The sequence below is a fragment of the Mixophyes fleayi genome, chromosome 12 (genome assembly GCF_038048845.1).
Source record: "Mixophyes fleayi isolate aMixFle1 chromosome 12, aMixFle1.hap1, whole genome shotgun sequence".
Taxonomy (NCBI): domain Eukaryota; kingdom Metazoa; phylum Chordata; class Amphibia; order Anura; family Limnodynastidae; genus Mixophyes; species Mixophyes fleayi.
Window position 1 is genome coordinate 20710269 of NC_134413.1, and position 15340 is coordinate 20725608.

Below are 15340 nucleotides of genomic sequence, written 5' to 3' on the forward strand. Positions count from 1 at the left end.
CCCCTACGAACCACCCCGTACCATCCCCAGACCAATGGGTTATGTGAGCGTTTCAATGGAACGCTGAAACACCTCCTGAAGGCATATGTACAGTCTGAAGGGAGAGACTGGGACAGGGCCCTGCAGCAGCTCCTGTTTGCATACAGGGAAGTACCCCAGGAGTCCACCGGATACTCTCCTTTCGAACTTCTGTATGGCCGGAGGGTACGAGGCCCCCTAGACCTGGTTAGAGAGAGCTGGGAAGGAACATTCCAGGCCAATGAGCAGCCTATCCTTAAATATGTAGAGAAGATGAGGGAGAGGATGAAGAGAGTAGCGCAGCTGGCGCAAGGCCATTTAAAAGGAGCCCAGGCAAGACAAAAAGAGTGGTACGATGCCCACGCTCAGGATAGGAAGCTGAACGCAGGACAGAAGGTGATGGTGCTAATCCCAATGAGACGGAATAAACTTCAAGCCACCTGGGATGGCCCATACAAAGTGGTGAGGCAGGTAGGGCCGGTTAACTATGTAGTAGCGCTGGATGATGAGGAAACCTGGCTGAAAACCTTCCACATCAATCGACTAAAAGGTTATGTGGAACAGCAAGTGGCAGCAATGGTGGTGTGTTGTCCCCCCATGGGTCCCACAGAGGTAGACCCCCTACTGGAGATGATAGGGGAGGTGAGAGAGGAAAAGGGGGTGGAGACAGTGACAGTGGGGACGCAGCTAGGAGAGGGACAGAGGCAGGAAATGAGGGAGGTACTGGAGAAGGAGCAGGCCCAATTTACCTGTAAGCCCGGTCGTACCCACCTAGCCACCCACCATGTAGACACGGGGGAGGAGAAGCCCATAAGGCAGGTAGCATACCGCATGACCCCCGCTGTACTGGCCCAAGTACGGAAGGAGATAGAGGAAATGCTGGCCTTAGGAGTAATTAAGAAGTCAAATAGTCCATGGGCTGCAGGGGTGGTATTGGTCCCGAAGAAGGATGGGACCACCCGCTTCTGCGTGGACTACCGTAAACTAAATGAGGTCACCACCACTGATGCTTATCCCATGGCCCGAATAGATGAGCTACTAGACAGGCTAGGGGCAGCCAAGTTTGTGTCAACTTTGGATCTGAGTAAGGGCTATTGGCAAATTCCCCTCACCCCCGAGGCTCAGGAGCGGTCAGCCTTTATAACCCCACTGGGATTGTTTGAATGTACGACAATGCCGTTTGGGATGAAAAATGCTCCAGCCACATTCCAACGGATGGTTGATGACCTGTTGGGGGGGTGTCAGGAATTTGCCCAGGCTTACTTAGATGACATTGCCATCTTCAGCCAGACGTGGGAGGATCACTTAGTGCAGGTGTCAGAGGTCCTGAGGAGAATCAGGCAGGCAGGGTTGACCATTCGCCCAGACAAATGCTTCATGGGCATGGCAGAAGTGCAATACTTGGGGCACCGTGTTGGTGGGGGAATCATACGACCTGAACCGGCAAAAGTAGAAGCCATTGTTCAGTGGCCCCGACCCACCAACCAAAAGCAAGTACGAGCGTTCCTCGGGATCGCAGGGTACTACAGAAAATTTGTGCCGCAGTATAGCACTGTTGCCAGGCCCCTGACTGACTTGACAAAGAAAAAATACTCTAGACGTATAGAATGGACCCCAGAGTGCGAGGGAGCCTTTGACGCTCTGAAGGCAGCATTGACCCAGTCCCCAGTGTTAGCAGCCCCAGACTTCAAGAAACGATTTCTGGTACAGACAGATGCTTCAGGGTGTGGACTCGGTGCTGTGCTCAGCCAAGTGGGGGAGGATGGGCATGAGCACCCAGTAGTTTATTTATCCCGAAAGCTGGTGGATAGAGAGGTAGCCTATGCCACTATTGAAAAAGAATGCCTGGCCATAGTGTGGGCCCTAAAGAAATTACAACCCTACATTTATGGGCAAGAGTTCACAGTAATTACAGACCACAACCCCCTTTACTGGTTACAAAGATCTGCTGGGGAAAATGGGAGGTTATTACGGTGGAGTTTAGCATTACAAGGTTATAACTTTACTATCTCGCACAAAAAGGGAAAAGACCACTCAAATGCGGACGGACTCTCCAGAAGAGAGGAGGAGAACCCTTCATTAAGGAACCCACCGTGCCAAGGAGAACATCTGGAGCCCGACCACCAGACTCCAACTGTCCCCTTGATTTAATAAGGGGGAGGTATGTGACAGACCCGGGCCTTATATTGAGAATATCGTGCCAACCCGGTCTGTCCTCAGTGGGCCAATTGAACAACCATGGCCCACTCTGTTATTAAATGCCGCCCGGTGGCCAGATCTGTTATTACTGTGGTGTCCAGAGAGGGAGGGGAGAGGCAGCTCACAGGAAGTGTGAATCAGCTGTGGACCCTGTGACATCAAAAAGTAGTGGAACGGGTTAAAAAAAGGAGGGTCAGGACCTTATCTAAAATCAGTAGGGGGTCTCTCCCTGTTTGCTAACTATTGTTCTAGCAAGTCTGCAACACAGTCTGAATGGCACCATCACAGCAAGGGGTGACCACTGATGTCATGCACTATTTCCACCCCGGTTACCACCCAAACTCTTCACACCACCAATCACAAGAGGACAGTGAGTGGGGGGGGGTGGTGAGAAGGGACCAAAAAGGAGCTGTCTGGGGGATGGGGGTTGTTGTTGGAGAATCTGGAGACAGCAAGGACCTGTTAGAGAGTAACCGTATTCTCGCAGGGCCTTAAAGGAATGCTTGAGGCAGGAGCTTCTTGACAGAGATCGGACAGTGTACCTCTAGGACTGATTCTGTTACCACTCCATCGGGAGACACTCGCAGATTCTGGGGAATTGGTGAGCCTACATCCGTAGGGAGACTGATACCCAGGGTCCCACCAAGCTGGTGGAGAGTTGGCCGAGCGGCTGGCATCAGCAAGATACACAGACCCACCTTAAGGATCAGAAACCCTGGCCCACTTGGATTGTCAGCTGTGGATTTTATTACCAGGAGTTTGGGCCTGCTAGGACTCTGTGCTTGGAGGTAACCTGCTGGGGATTTTGTTGGGGAGTTTTACTTGCACTGGTGATTTTCTGACACTTGATATATTTGGCGGGGGGAACAAGTTTCTCCTTGGGGAGCACTGTTGTATTTTACTAAGTGTGTGCACTTTGTTTAATAAAAGGGATTATTATTTCTTTCCTGTCTCCTTACCTGTGTGACCTGTGAACCTAGAGGACCGGGTATCTAGAGAGCTTTGGTAATAACCCCGGTGTCCTCACAATCTCCCTTTTATAAATAGAAACCCTAATCTGGATTAATCGAATTTGGCTGGAAAATGTGGTGATCCCACAGATAACATTTCAACACAGACTCTGTGACTACACCATGTTCGTTATCACAAAGACTAATAATGGGGCATTTAAACACAAGTGATTAACAGTGTTCTAGAGCAAATACACTGCAGTAAATGAGTAGAATTGTTGGCAAGTGGATGTAGTCACAAAACAAAATGTGTAACTGTAGTCTGCCTCCTCTGCAGGGGCACAAACCTCCTCTCATTCACATTCAGTTTTTGATTGGTTCCTGAAAGTGACTTGTATAAACATGGATAACCCACGTTCAGTGTCCCTCTTAAGCCCATGGGAAGTAGGTTTGTCACTAACAGATTACATATCCTGTCCTATGTTAGTAACATTTTATGAAGATATAATTGTATTTTTTTCTCTTCTGCACTGACAAAAGAAGTGAAAAATCACTGGAATATTTAATAAAATGAGTCTTTGCAGATTATTCTTGTATAGTTTGCACATCAAATGTATTCACCATTACACTCTGTATTTTTACTCAGTTATCAGTAGACATTACGTCGACATGTATGAGCTTGTTAAACAGCTGCTCAGAAAACATTGCTCTGAAACACGTGCACCCTATTCTAGTCTGCATCAGTCATAACTTAATAATAATAATACATGGAAAGCAATTTATGGTAATCTAGCTAAGGCTGGACCAAAACTTTCCAGATGATGAGCTAGCTATAGGGACTGTCAGCACCAAAACTTATAAAACTTTAAAATGATATATAGACTTTTAGATTATATTGCTTTGATCCTGAACATACACCAATCAGCTGCTGTAGCCAATCAAAGCATTAGACTATTTACAGTACTAATCCAACTTGGAACCAATCAGAACATTTGCATCACTAGAACAACCTGTAGCCAATCACATCATAAAAACATTTCCATCGGCCAATGAGAGCATTAGCATTGAAAGCAGCAGAACAACCTGTAGCCATAGCAGTGGAATATTTACTGGCTAGATCAACCTGTAGCCAAATGAACATTAATAGAACATTAAACAAAACCAACTGGCACTAAAATATATGTGGTTTGAAACTCTTCTATATAAAATGTACAGAAACACAAACATTATATAATATAGGAACCTCAACAAAGTTGTAACGCTGTAGCTGCCCAACCTTCTACAGTAAGTTACACTAATTGTTGCCCCAGGACACTGAAATATATGCGACAGGTGTGTGTGTGTCGCTTCATTTACCAAACACCCTACAGGTCATTTTGACGTTACTGCAAATGTACCTGAAAAACTGGATCTAGAACAGAGAAATATGCAAAAGCTGTATCATGCATTTAGGTTACAAAAGTATTGAATATACAGAACATTATTTCACAACTATCCAGATAGCTTCAAGCATATGTAGTCCTTTAAGACTCCTAAGCGGTCCTTAGACTCACATGGTCTAATGTGCAATATGATGTAGCACGTGCCCGTGTGTTTTAAACTCCCATTGTCCCATAGATTGTAAGCTTGCGAGCAGGGTTATTATTATTATTATTAATTTTTATTTATAGGGCGCCACAAACTATCCGTAGCGCCGTACAAGGACAAACAATGGCACAGTACAAGGTGAAACAGCACAGTACAAGTAACAAGCACAGTACAAGGTGAAACAGCACAGTACAAGTAACAGTAAGCACTATAACTCTGGGGGCTCAGGCACAGCATGAAAGAGTGGGAGGGAGGGGAAAAGTGAGTATAGGCAGGTAACTATGGCCCAAGAGGATGGGCACGGATGACAGGTTGAGAGTCACTGAGGGGGTCGGAGAGAAGCGAGAGGAGACAGAGGGCAGAGGGACTGAGAGGAGGTGAGCTGAGTAGCTGGAGAGTGCAGTTAAAAGTGATGGAAACAGAAGGTAGGAGAGCCCTGCTCAAAGGAGCGAACAATCTAAAGGGAGGGGAAGACAGACAGACACATGGATGAGACGGAGAGACGGGAGAAACGGAGACGGAGTCGAGGAAGGGGGAGAAGGGAAGAAGGGATGAGAAAGAGAGGTAGCCGACCGGTGGGAGTTTAGGCATGAGACTGGAAGGCTTTAAGGAAAAGGTGGGTTTTTAATGTTCGTTTGAAAGAGGACAGATTAGGGGAAGTTCTGATGGAGCGGGGGAGCTTGTTCCAATGGAGGGGAGCGGTGCGGGAGAAGTCTTGGATACGTGCGTGAGAGGAGGTAATCAGAGGGGAAGAGAGGCGACGATCGTTGGACGATCGCAGTGAGCGGGAGGGAGTATGAATAGAGATAAGGTTGGAGATGTAGGGAGCAGTGGAGTTGGCGAGGGCCTTGTAAGTCAGAGTGAGGAGCTTGAAAAGGATTCTGTAGGGGAAGGGGAGCCAGTAAAGGGCTTGGTAGAGTGGGGATACAGAGGTGGAACGGCGAGAGAGGAAAATAAGCCTAGCAGCGGCGTTAAGTACAGATCTAAGGGTTCTCTTACCTCTCTGTCTGTATGTATTACCCAGTACTGTTGTATTAATATATGTTCCCAATTGTAAAGCACTACGGAATCTGCTGGCGCTATATAAATAAATGTTGATGATGAATAGCCTTTTCTGTGGAACACATTATATTACGTTGATGAATTGGCAAAATATCCGCCATGAAGCGCACAAGTGCAATTGGTTTTGTAGATAACACTTTTTCAAGAACCAACATTTAAAAAATATATTTCAATCACGGAAATTAGATATATACAATATTGTATCTGTGGAAGTAATGAAATAGGAATAACTCTGCAAATAAAATAAAAAATGACAAATAGATTCTTAGACAATTGATCAGACATAACATAATTAGGACTACTGAAGAAATACAACATTTGCAATTGGTGCGATTAGGGAAATGTTCAATATGATCCCAGTAGGGTAGAGACGTGTGTGAACACGAGGAAGGACACACCTTGGTATAATATCATACACTCGGCAAACACACAAACACCATTTGCAAATTTTAGTGTTATCTCCCTGTTGGCAGTAAAAACAAGCGTAGCAAGACACACAAGTGAAGGTTTCAAGGGAGCTTTAAAACTTCTACTAATGGAGAAATATCTGCTCAGTTCTCCATTTAATGCAATGTCCTTTTTCTAGAACAATTCCAAATAATAACCCTACTTAGATCAAGTTTTACAAATAAACAAAAAAATCAGTTACATTTTTATACAGGATAATAAAAATTGAGATTCAAAAAAATAAATAAATAAAAATCACCCTATACCACAAGAAGTAGGATGTTTTACACCACAATCTTCCTGCATCAGTGTGACAGGAGTACGGATGAGAGAAATCACTGTGCAATTTTACACAAATATATATTCTAACGTAGATCTGTTATATTCATTACATTCATTATGTATACAACCATTGCATACTCTGCAGAACTCTACAATTGGGAAAAAACACAGTGCTAAAATAAAAAATAAATTAAAAAAAAAGCTGGGGGGGGGGGCTATATTAAAATCATTCTGTGTCAATCAATATGCATCGATGCAAATCGCAGGAATGCATATTTAACATAGCTGAAACGTACCATGTCGGAGCTTCTTTGGAAGCCCTGGCGAAGTCTCTGGTGTAAACTGTTTTTTCCTATTTGCCAGTAACCTAAAGCTCCCGGTGAAAGCAGGAAGTGCTTCCACAGGTGAGGGATCCGGCGAAGCAGGAGAGACTTCAGCTGGATCCCATAGGGAATGCAAAGCATATTTATCTGTGTATGTGCAGCATGGTGGTTTAGCAGTTAGCACTTCTGCCTAGTAGGCTGCTATCAGTTGAAGTGTGTATGTGCTAGGGAATTTAGACTGTAAGCTCCAATGGGGCAGGGACTGATCATCAAGATTTATTTTATATAACGCCACTAATTCCACAGCGCTGTACAGAGAACTCACTCACATCAATCCTTGCCCCATTGGGGCTTACAGTCTAAATTTCCCAACACACACACACACAAATACACACAATAGGGTCAATTTGTTAGCAGCCAATTAACCAATCAGTATGTTCTTGGAGTGCGGGAGGAAACCGGAGCACCCGGAGGAAACCCACGCAAACACGGGAAGAACATACAAACTCCACACAGATAAGGCCATGGTCGGGAATTGAACTCATGACCCCAGTGCTGTAAGGCAGAAGTGCTAACCACTAAGCCACTGTGCTGCCCCAACTGATGTGAGAGTTCTCTGTACAGCGCTGCGGAATTAGTGCCGCTATATAAATATCTGATGATGATGATTACTGCATGAAGAAATGTCAAGTGGGTTATGGCAGGAAAACCCTTCATACATTTTCTGATTGACATTTTACAGAGAAAACGGCAGTTTTCTCCTTTTTAACAGCTAACCACAGTTTAATACATAGACCGGGTATTAACAGACCAAGTGGCAAGAGGGCCCTGCGTTCAAGCTAATAATCTATTGGAAAATAGGAGTTTAATACACGAGGTGCCACAGATTGTATACTTGTTCAGCCGGATTGCAATGGCAAAATGTGCTTATTGGGGCTATATGATCCAGTCACACATATATATTGAAGTGGAGCATTAACTGTATAGAGCGATGGTAATCGATGACCATTTAATGTATGTAAACAAACACTGCTTTACATCCGCCCTGCAGTTCTGGGGATCATGTCCCCAGCTTGAACGCTTCCAAATAAACTTTCAATGGATCTGTATTATCCTAATCGGAGGGAAGATGAGAAGCTAAGTTTTGACAAGTTGTGCCATCATTAGCATACGCTTCGGATGTGTTGAACGCTGCATAGAAAGCGCATTTCAAATAGCTGTCAGTGGTGTAAATCACACCACGTCGTTCTAAAAATGGAAATGGTATTTGTAAAACAGGACACACAAAATCATAATAAAATAATCATAATAAAATAATAATAACATAATAATACGATAGAAAAAAACGTAAAAGATTTTCCCCGGGCATGTGTGTGAACAAGCCATAAAAGAAAAAAAACATTCAGTCTATCCTATATTATTTTTTTTTTAATTAAAATTCCTGTATGATTCCAGTTCATAATTTCCCATACCTGCAGAAAGTGAGAAGTGCAAGAAGATTGTGCAATGCACATACCCCCCGCAGCATGCCCTTATACAGTATAATTTGTTAGAACAGGTTCTATGTCCTAGAGCCAGTGAGTGAAAAATGGCATCCTTCAGTTACATAAAGGTCATTACTCTTCAGTTTGGATTGGTTTGTTGCTTTTTTCTAAAATAACTTCAAAAGCAAATCAAACCTGGAAGATACACACGTCTATGAAAAGAAAACACACACACACACAAAACGTAGACACACACACACACAAAACACAGACTCACACACACACACACACACACACAAAACATGGACTCACACACACACACACAAAACATGGACTCACACACACACACACAAAACATGGACTCACACACACACACACACACACAAAACATGGACTCACACACACACACAAAACATGGACTCACACACACACACAAAACATGGACTCACACACACACACAAAACATGGACTCACACACACACACAAAACATGGACTCACACACACACACACAAAACATGGACTCACACACACACACACAAAACATGGACACACACACACACACACACACACAAAACATGGACACACACACACACACACACACAAAACATGGACACACACACACACACACACACACAAAACATGGACACACACACACACACACACACACAAAACATGGACACACACACACACACAAAACATGGACACACACACACACACACAAAACATGGACTCACACACACAAAACATGGACTCACACACACACACAAAACATGGACTCACACACACACACAAAACATGGACTCACACACACACAAAACATGGACTCACACACACACAAAACATGGACTCACACACACACAAAACATGGACTCACACACACACAAAACATGGACTCACACACACACACACAAAACATGGACTCACACACACACACAAAACATGGACTCACACACACACAAAACATGGACTCACACACACACAAAACATGGACTCACACACACAAATCATCTATAAAACAATATTATGGATCAGGGCGGAGCACTGGATGACGATAGATGATTCACACTTGATAGGCCCCGGTCAAAGGTAAAAGTGTTATTTGAATTCGTAGTTATCGTAGCCCTGTTTTATCAACAGGTGTGTTACCTAAATAAACAGGGAGTGGTGAAAATATCAGAGGACGGCCAGAACACTCTATGGAAGTTCAAGCATGTGATAATAAATGTGATAATAAATGCAGAAGTTCAATATTATTACTACCTATAAATTAAAGATAAATATTGAAATGCTCATCTCCTTCTGTCAAACTCTTAACTATAATTCGCAAACTGCTGCATGGGACAAGATTACTTAAAAACAAATATTGATGCAATGGAAAAATAATATTATGCAGAACATTTCAGACCTTGATAAAACTTTACAATTTAATTTATTTTATATGCAATGAGGCAGTAGATCAGCCAATCACATAAACATAATCCAAACAATGGAGTTGGCAGTCTACCGCTGTTTCTGGCAATAAGATGAAAAACAAAATTCTTTTGGGTGAATTAAGTAAGATCAGTTGAAAACACAAAATATTACTTGTCTACACTGCTGCAATCCTCTAATTGACTCTTGCAACCATTGAGGATACAGTCGATCGTGGGATTGCAACAGCTTAGATAAGAATTTATGTTTATGTTTATATTACAACCAATCGATTTAACTTAGATGTGGGTGAAATGTTTATACAACGTTTATTAGAGAAACAAAAAATAACAGTATTAGGAGTTACCTTGTAGAACAAGTTGCCTCTGAACTATGGCGAGTTGATCCTCTCCCGCGGATTTTGAGGATCCACTATCGGATGACATGATGAAGACCTCATAGGTATGGAGGCTTGTTAGGTCTGTAATACAAAACAAACTGACAGCTAAGATTCAGAGTGACTGCACAAGTCAGAAAGGGAAAAAAAAAAAAGGTGCGTTATCAGCATTTTGAACTGCAGAGATCTCCACCCTCTCTGCCCTAGGGCTATTTATAATATATTCAGAGATGTACTATATGGATTCAAAAATATGTTGCGTTATGAAGAACAGATAGATTTGAAGTTCCCTCCTTTGAAACACGTCAAGGTCAATTGTATTATTGGTCATTGGTGGTGGGTGTAGTACATGGGTTATTTTAGTCAGCAAAACGTATGGCCAAATATACTGCACAGAAAGGAGGGACCGGAAGAAGCGATAAGTGGAGGTAAACTGAACTTAAAAGTGGTATATTTATTCTATTGCAGAAAACACCAATAATTTCACCTCCAGTTTATAACCATAGAATGGTGATATATTATAGGGGTCAGTCTATAATAATGTCTTTGATGGAAGAATTATACAATTCTACACCATATTCTATTAAAAACAAAAAAAAAATCAATAAGAAAAACCACAAAACTATATTTACGATGTAAAAATGCCCCTTTGTCCATTTTTATTCTTTAAAACAAATTATTCTCTCTCAAGAAATAAAATACTTTCTTAAAGTTCCTCCATTCTCTTTGGACAGGGTTCCTTACTTTTTTAATGTGAAGTGCTGATTTAGTCCTAAAAAAAAAAACAACCATGTATTCTATAGAAGTGATATTTTATAGTGGAATTAATTAAAACCCCGCCCACTTATTACTCATTACCATAAGGAGAGGTGGAAGTGGACAAAAAAAAAATATTATGGCATAACATTATACATGATGGAGTACAAAGGAGAATACTAAAGACAAATTTAAGGCAACACTTCCCTTTAAGGGATATTCTATCTGAGGAATAGAACGCCAAATAAGTAGGGTAGATGATCATAGCTTTTTCTGTCACCTGGTCCTAGTTGACGTGTACCCCTCACTACAGAGATTTGATGCAGCCATTTTGTCGACTAAACTAATATTCATGAAAATGCAGCCTATCAGCTCACTAGGAGCTAGTGACATCACAAAGGTTAAATAATATTTAATTTTACACATAGTACATGCAACGCCTCCTAGTGGTGAGGTGTTTGTGGAAAGAGCAGCGATTCAGACTGGTTACTATAGGGACAACCCAGCCTAGTCTGCTAGAGACAGAGGGGCCTATTTATCAAAGATCTCTCCCCTCTAATTTAGAGGTAAATCCCCGAAAACAGCAGTTTTCGGGGACTTACCACTAAATTACTATGTATTATTGCAGCATCGCAGCAGATATCTCAGATATCTGCTGCTTTGCTTCTCTCATCGGTTTACTGAGCACTCCCCATAACAGTATATGGGAAGTGCTCAGTAACGCTATGTATCAATGACTGATACTTAGTTTTCAATCATGGTAATGTACGCCATCTGAAGCTGGCGTACATTACCATAATTGAAAAGTTTCACTGAAAACAGCGCTGCTCTGACGAGCAGGGCTGCACAGCGCATGTGTGGAGGGATCATGTGATCCCTCCACACTTGCCTCAGGTTCCGTCAGACAGGGATCTTTGTGCGCATGCCCGAGTTTACTGGTCGGCGCATGCGCACAGGGATTGAAAGAAGGGCGAGCAGCACCGCAGAGGGAGGAGAAGAGAAGACTTCAGTGACAGGTAAGTGTTAATCTTCACAGGAGCAGCCGTTTTTCGGGAACGGCTGTTCCTGTGTTGATTTTTTAATACATATGAGAAACTTTTCAATCCGCATCTATGCGATGAGGATTGAAAAGTTTCATTCATATTATGCGGTCATTGGTAAATAGACCCCAGAGTGAGAAGGAGGGAAGGGGGCGGGAAAAAAGGGGGGAAAAGATAAGGAGGAGACAGACCGAGTGAGAAGGGAAGAGAGATGATGTGAGAAGCTGGGGACCACCCAGGGTCCCCTGGCATTGCCTAGGAGCGCGGTGACTGTGCCAGGGCAAGGAATGTGTGCCCTGAATAGGGAGAGAGTCCCCAGAGTAAAGACCCCTGGAGAGAAGGGGAAGGGGGGACTGCTTCAAGTGGCAGCATGCATACAGTAAGGGAGGTAAGAGCAGAGACCCCTGGAGAGGGGGTTGTAGCAAAGAGAGGAGGTTGTGGAAAACCCAGAAAGGAGCAGAGAAGACACTAGAGAAGGGTGGTATAGCCCAAGGGATTTTACCCCTGCTTGCAAAACTGAAAGCTACACTGCAATTCCTGCCTGTGTATACTGGAAACAGACAGAGGATGAACTGTGAGTAACTGTGGAACTACTGTGACCAGAGAATCTGGCATGTACGGTGATAACACCAGCAGTGCAAGATCATATTTGCCAACTCTCCCAGAATGTCCGGGAGACTCCGGAAATTCGGGTAGGTCTTCCAGACTCCCGGGAGAGCGGGCAAGTATCCCGCATACGGAACTCACTCATCAGAATGATGCGATTTGCAGTGAATCGCGTCATTTTGGCCCCATCCCCCGCGACAAAATGACGGTTTTGTCGTGGGGCCAAAATGGCGCAATTCACCGCAACCCGCCCCCTCCAACCACGTCCCCTGACCGGAATCTCCCGGAATTGCCTTCTCAAAGGTTGGCAAGTATGTGAAAGATGTGTGCAGGAGGAGCAAGGAGAGATATTAGCAACCACTGTGTAACCTTTGTACCCACACTATACACAGTGACAGGGGATTACATACACATAAAGTTAGTGATAATATTATATTTGTTTATGATGTTCTGCTTCTCCACAAAGTCAATAATTATATACAGCACCCCCGCAGGATGCGAGAGGGTACTGCAGCCTACTAACATCAGTTAAAAACGTTATATAGTGTACGATGCATCTTCCATTGTAACCCCTTATTTATTTAAAAGTAGGTGATGAAACAGGAAGACGGGATATTCTTTCATTTCAAGTAATACTACGTTAAACACATGTAAAACGACATTCTGGTGCTCAGATGGTTAACGTAATATTTCAATATGGATTTGCTTAAACCTGAACTCTACTGGCATTGTAATGATAATCGCATCATCTTAAAGGATTTAAGCAGCTCTTTGTTGAAGTATAAACCCTGGACTCAGTGCAAGGAAACGCTCACACCTACAAATCAGTAGCTCTGCTCTACTTCCCTATTAGCCGATTAACACACAATAGTTCCCATACTCGACCAACAGTACAAGGTACAGGAGCCTGGTAAGCAAACAGAGCAGAATGCAAGAAATATGGCATATAATAGCCAGTATTATTAATATGTGGACATGTATTAAGTCCTAACAGTTGCTAAAATTACAAAAACTCATTACATTTTAGTACATTTTTACAATAGGGGAAAAAAAAAGTGTGGAAATTTAATATAGCAGCCTCCATTTTATTGGTGGGAAAAAGTACCCCGATGATGGTACCTCATACGGGATAAGGTTGAGGGTCACACTTGGTTTGCTGTATTGAGCTGTATGAATATACCCCTCTATTGGCTCCCAAACTGCATACTTGTATCTGCTGTGTATATTTTTACATATGCTGCAATACATTTCGGCAAGTATTCACAGACGGGTCAACAAGCGCAACTGGTGTGTTTCCTGCACTGAAATCACTGTACGGTGAATACAGCGATCAAATAGGACAAAATAAGCTTTTATACTCATTGCAGCTATTATCTGAGAGGGTTTTCTTGCCTGGGATGCTAAGCAGGACAACTGGCCACTGCGCTACTAAATTTCTGTGACACTATGAAATTGTAATAAGTCTCACAGGATTTCAGCCCTAAGAGCAGACCACACCAACAGCTAATTTAAATAAACGGACAAGGCACCACAGTAAAAAAAAAAATCTAACAGACAATGAGAGTGTATTATTCTACAAGATTGAAAGAACTATATCAAGCTGCAAATTGTTAAGCAAAAAGGAGGTGGTTCTGAGAGATGAGATTAATCAAAATGCAGGTGGTTTGAGTGATCTTGCCTGTCACCATGTTAAAATATATAAATAAAACTAGATAACTTTTGCCCCCATTATTATAAAATAGATAATTGTGTCCCGTTGATTATACAATAAATAGTACCCCATTTACAATTAAACAGTGCCCCATTTTTATTATAATGATTAATAATTGCCCCTTTTTTCTGCAATATAGGGAGGGTCAAAAATCCTCATCGTTTATTTGTATGGCCCCACAGATTCCAGGGCCCCTGGAATAACCGACATAGACAAGCATCATAACAGGTACATGGGTACAACTGTGCAGAATAATAAAATACATGGATGCAATCAACAGGACAATTTGCATTGCATACAGACAAATTCAGCACTAGACATGACAAGGACAGTATCAGATGGACATGAGACATAACAGAGAGGACCCTGTCCGTAAGAGCTTACACTCTAGAGGACGAGTGAAGAGAACCCATAGGATTAATTTGGGATATGAAAAATTCTGACCACCAACAGAATGACTGGAGTCCCAGATGTTTCACCCCTGTAGCTCAACCAGTTGGTGCAAATCACAAAACTGTGCTGTAACCCATAGCAACCAGCTTTATTAGGTCTCTAATGTGCTATTAAGTAGTCTTGTATGTGTTACATTAACTCTGCAGCCAGTGACTTCCTTCTGTGTACAAGAGTTTAATGTTGTTTATCAACCAGGCCCAATAAACACTCCCAAATCCTCAGGCTTTCCCCTCTTTTATCCTCCTTAAACTCACTAAGTGTCAATGACAGGACACCTCTATACCTATGTACACATAACTATTAAACATAATGACCTCATTCTCCTTTTTACTGCTCCTTTCTGCCAGACAGACTGCCCTCCCCCTTGTACAATGCAGAACACTAAAGCATATGTAAACTCTGAGCGGCTCAATAAAACCTGATTAGAACAAATGCTTAGTGTTTGTCTGGGTTATAATTGCTCTATAGATGTCAGGATAACGTTTGAAACAGTTGTAGAAAGTTGTCTAAGGCAGCTGTTTGGGTTTTTTTTTTGGTGTCAGAGGGGTTACAGGGAGCAGCATATTGCAGGGAATGTGTGAAATTTCTTACAGTGATATTATCATACTATACTA

The 15340-nt window shown here is 42.7% G+C and overlaps 1 protein-coding gene across 1 annotated transcript in view; it reads right to left on the bottom strand.

The window, feature by feature from the left end:
• SYNE2 (spectrin repeat containing nuclear envelope protein 2) overlaps positions 1 to 15340 on the bottom strand; it is a 255816-nt gene that overhangs the window by 223122 nt on the left and 17354 nt on the right. Inside the window, exon 2 of the mRNA XM_075192813.1 lies at positions 10131 to 10244. Coding sequence (XP_075048914.1) covers positions 10131 to 10209 — 79 coding nt within the window. The 5' untranslated portion in view covers positions 10210 to 10244. The remainder of the gene's footprint in view (positions 1 to 10130; positions 10245 to 15340) is intronic.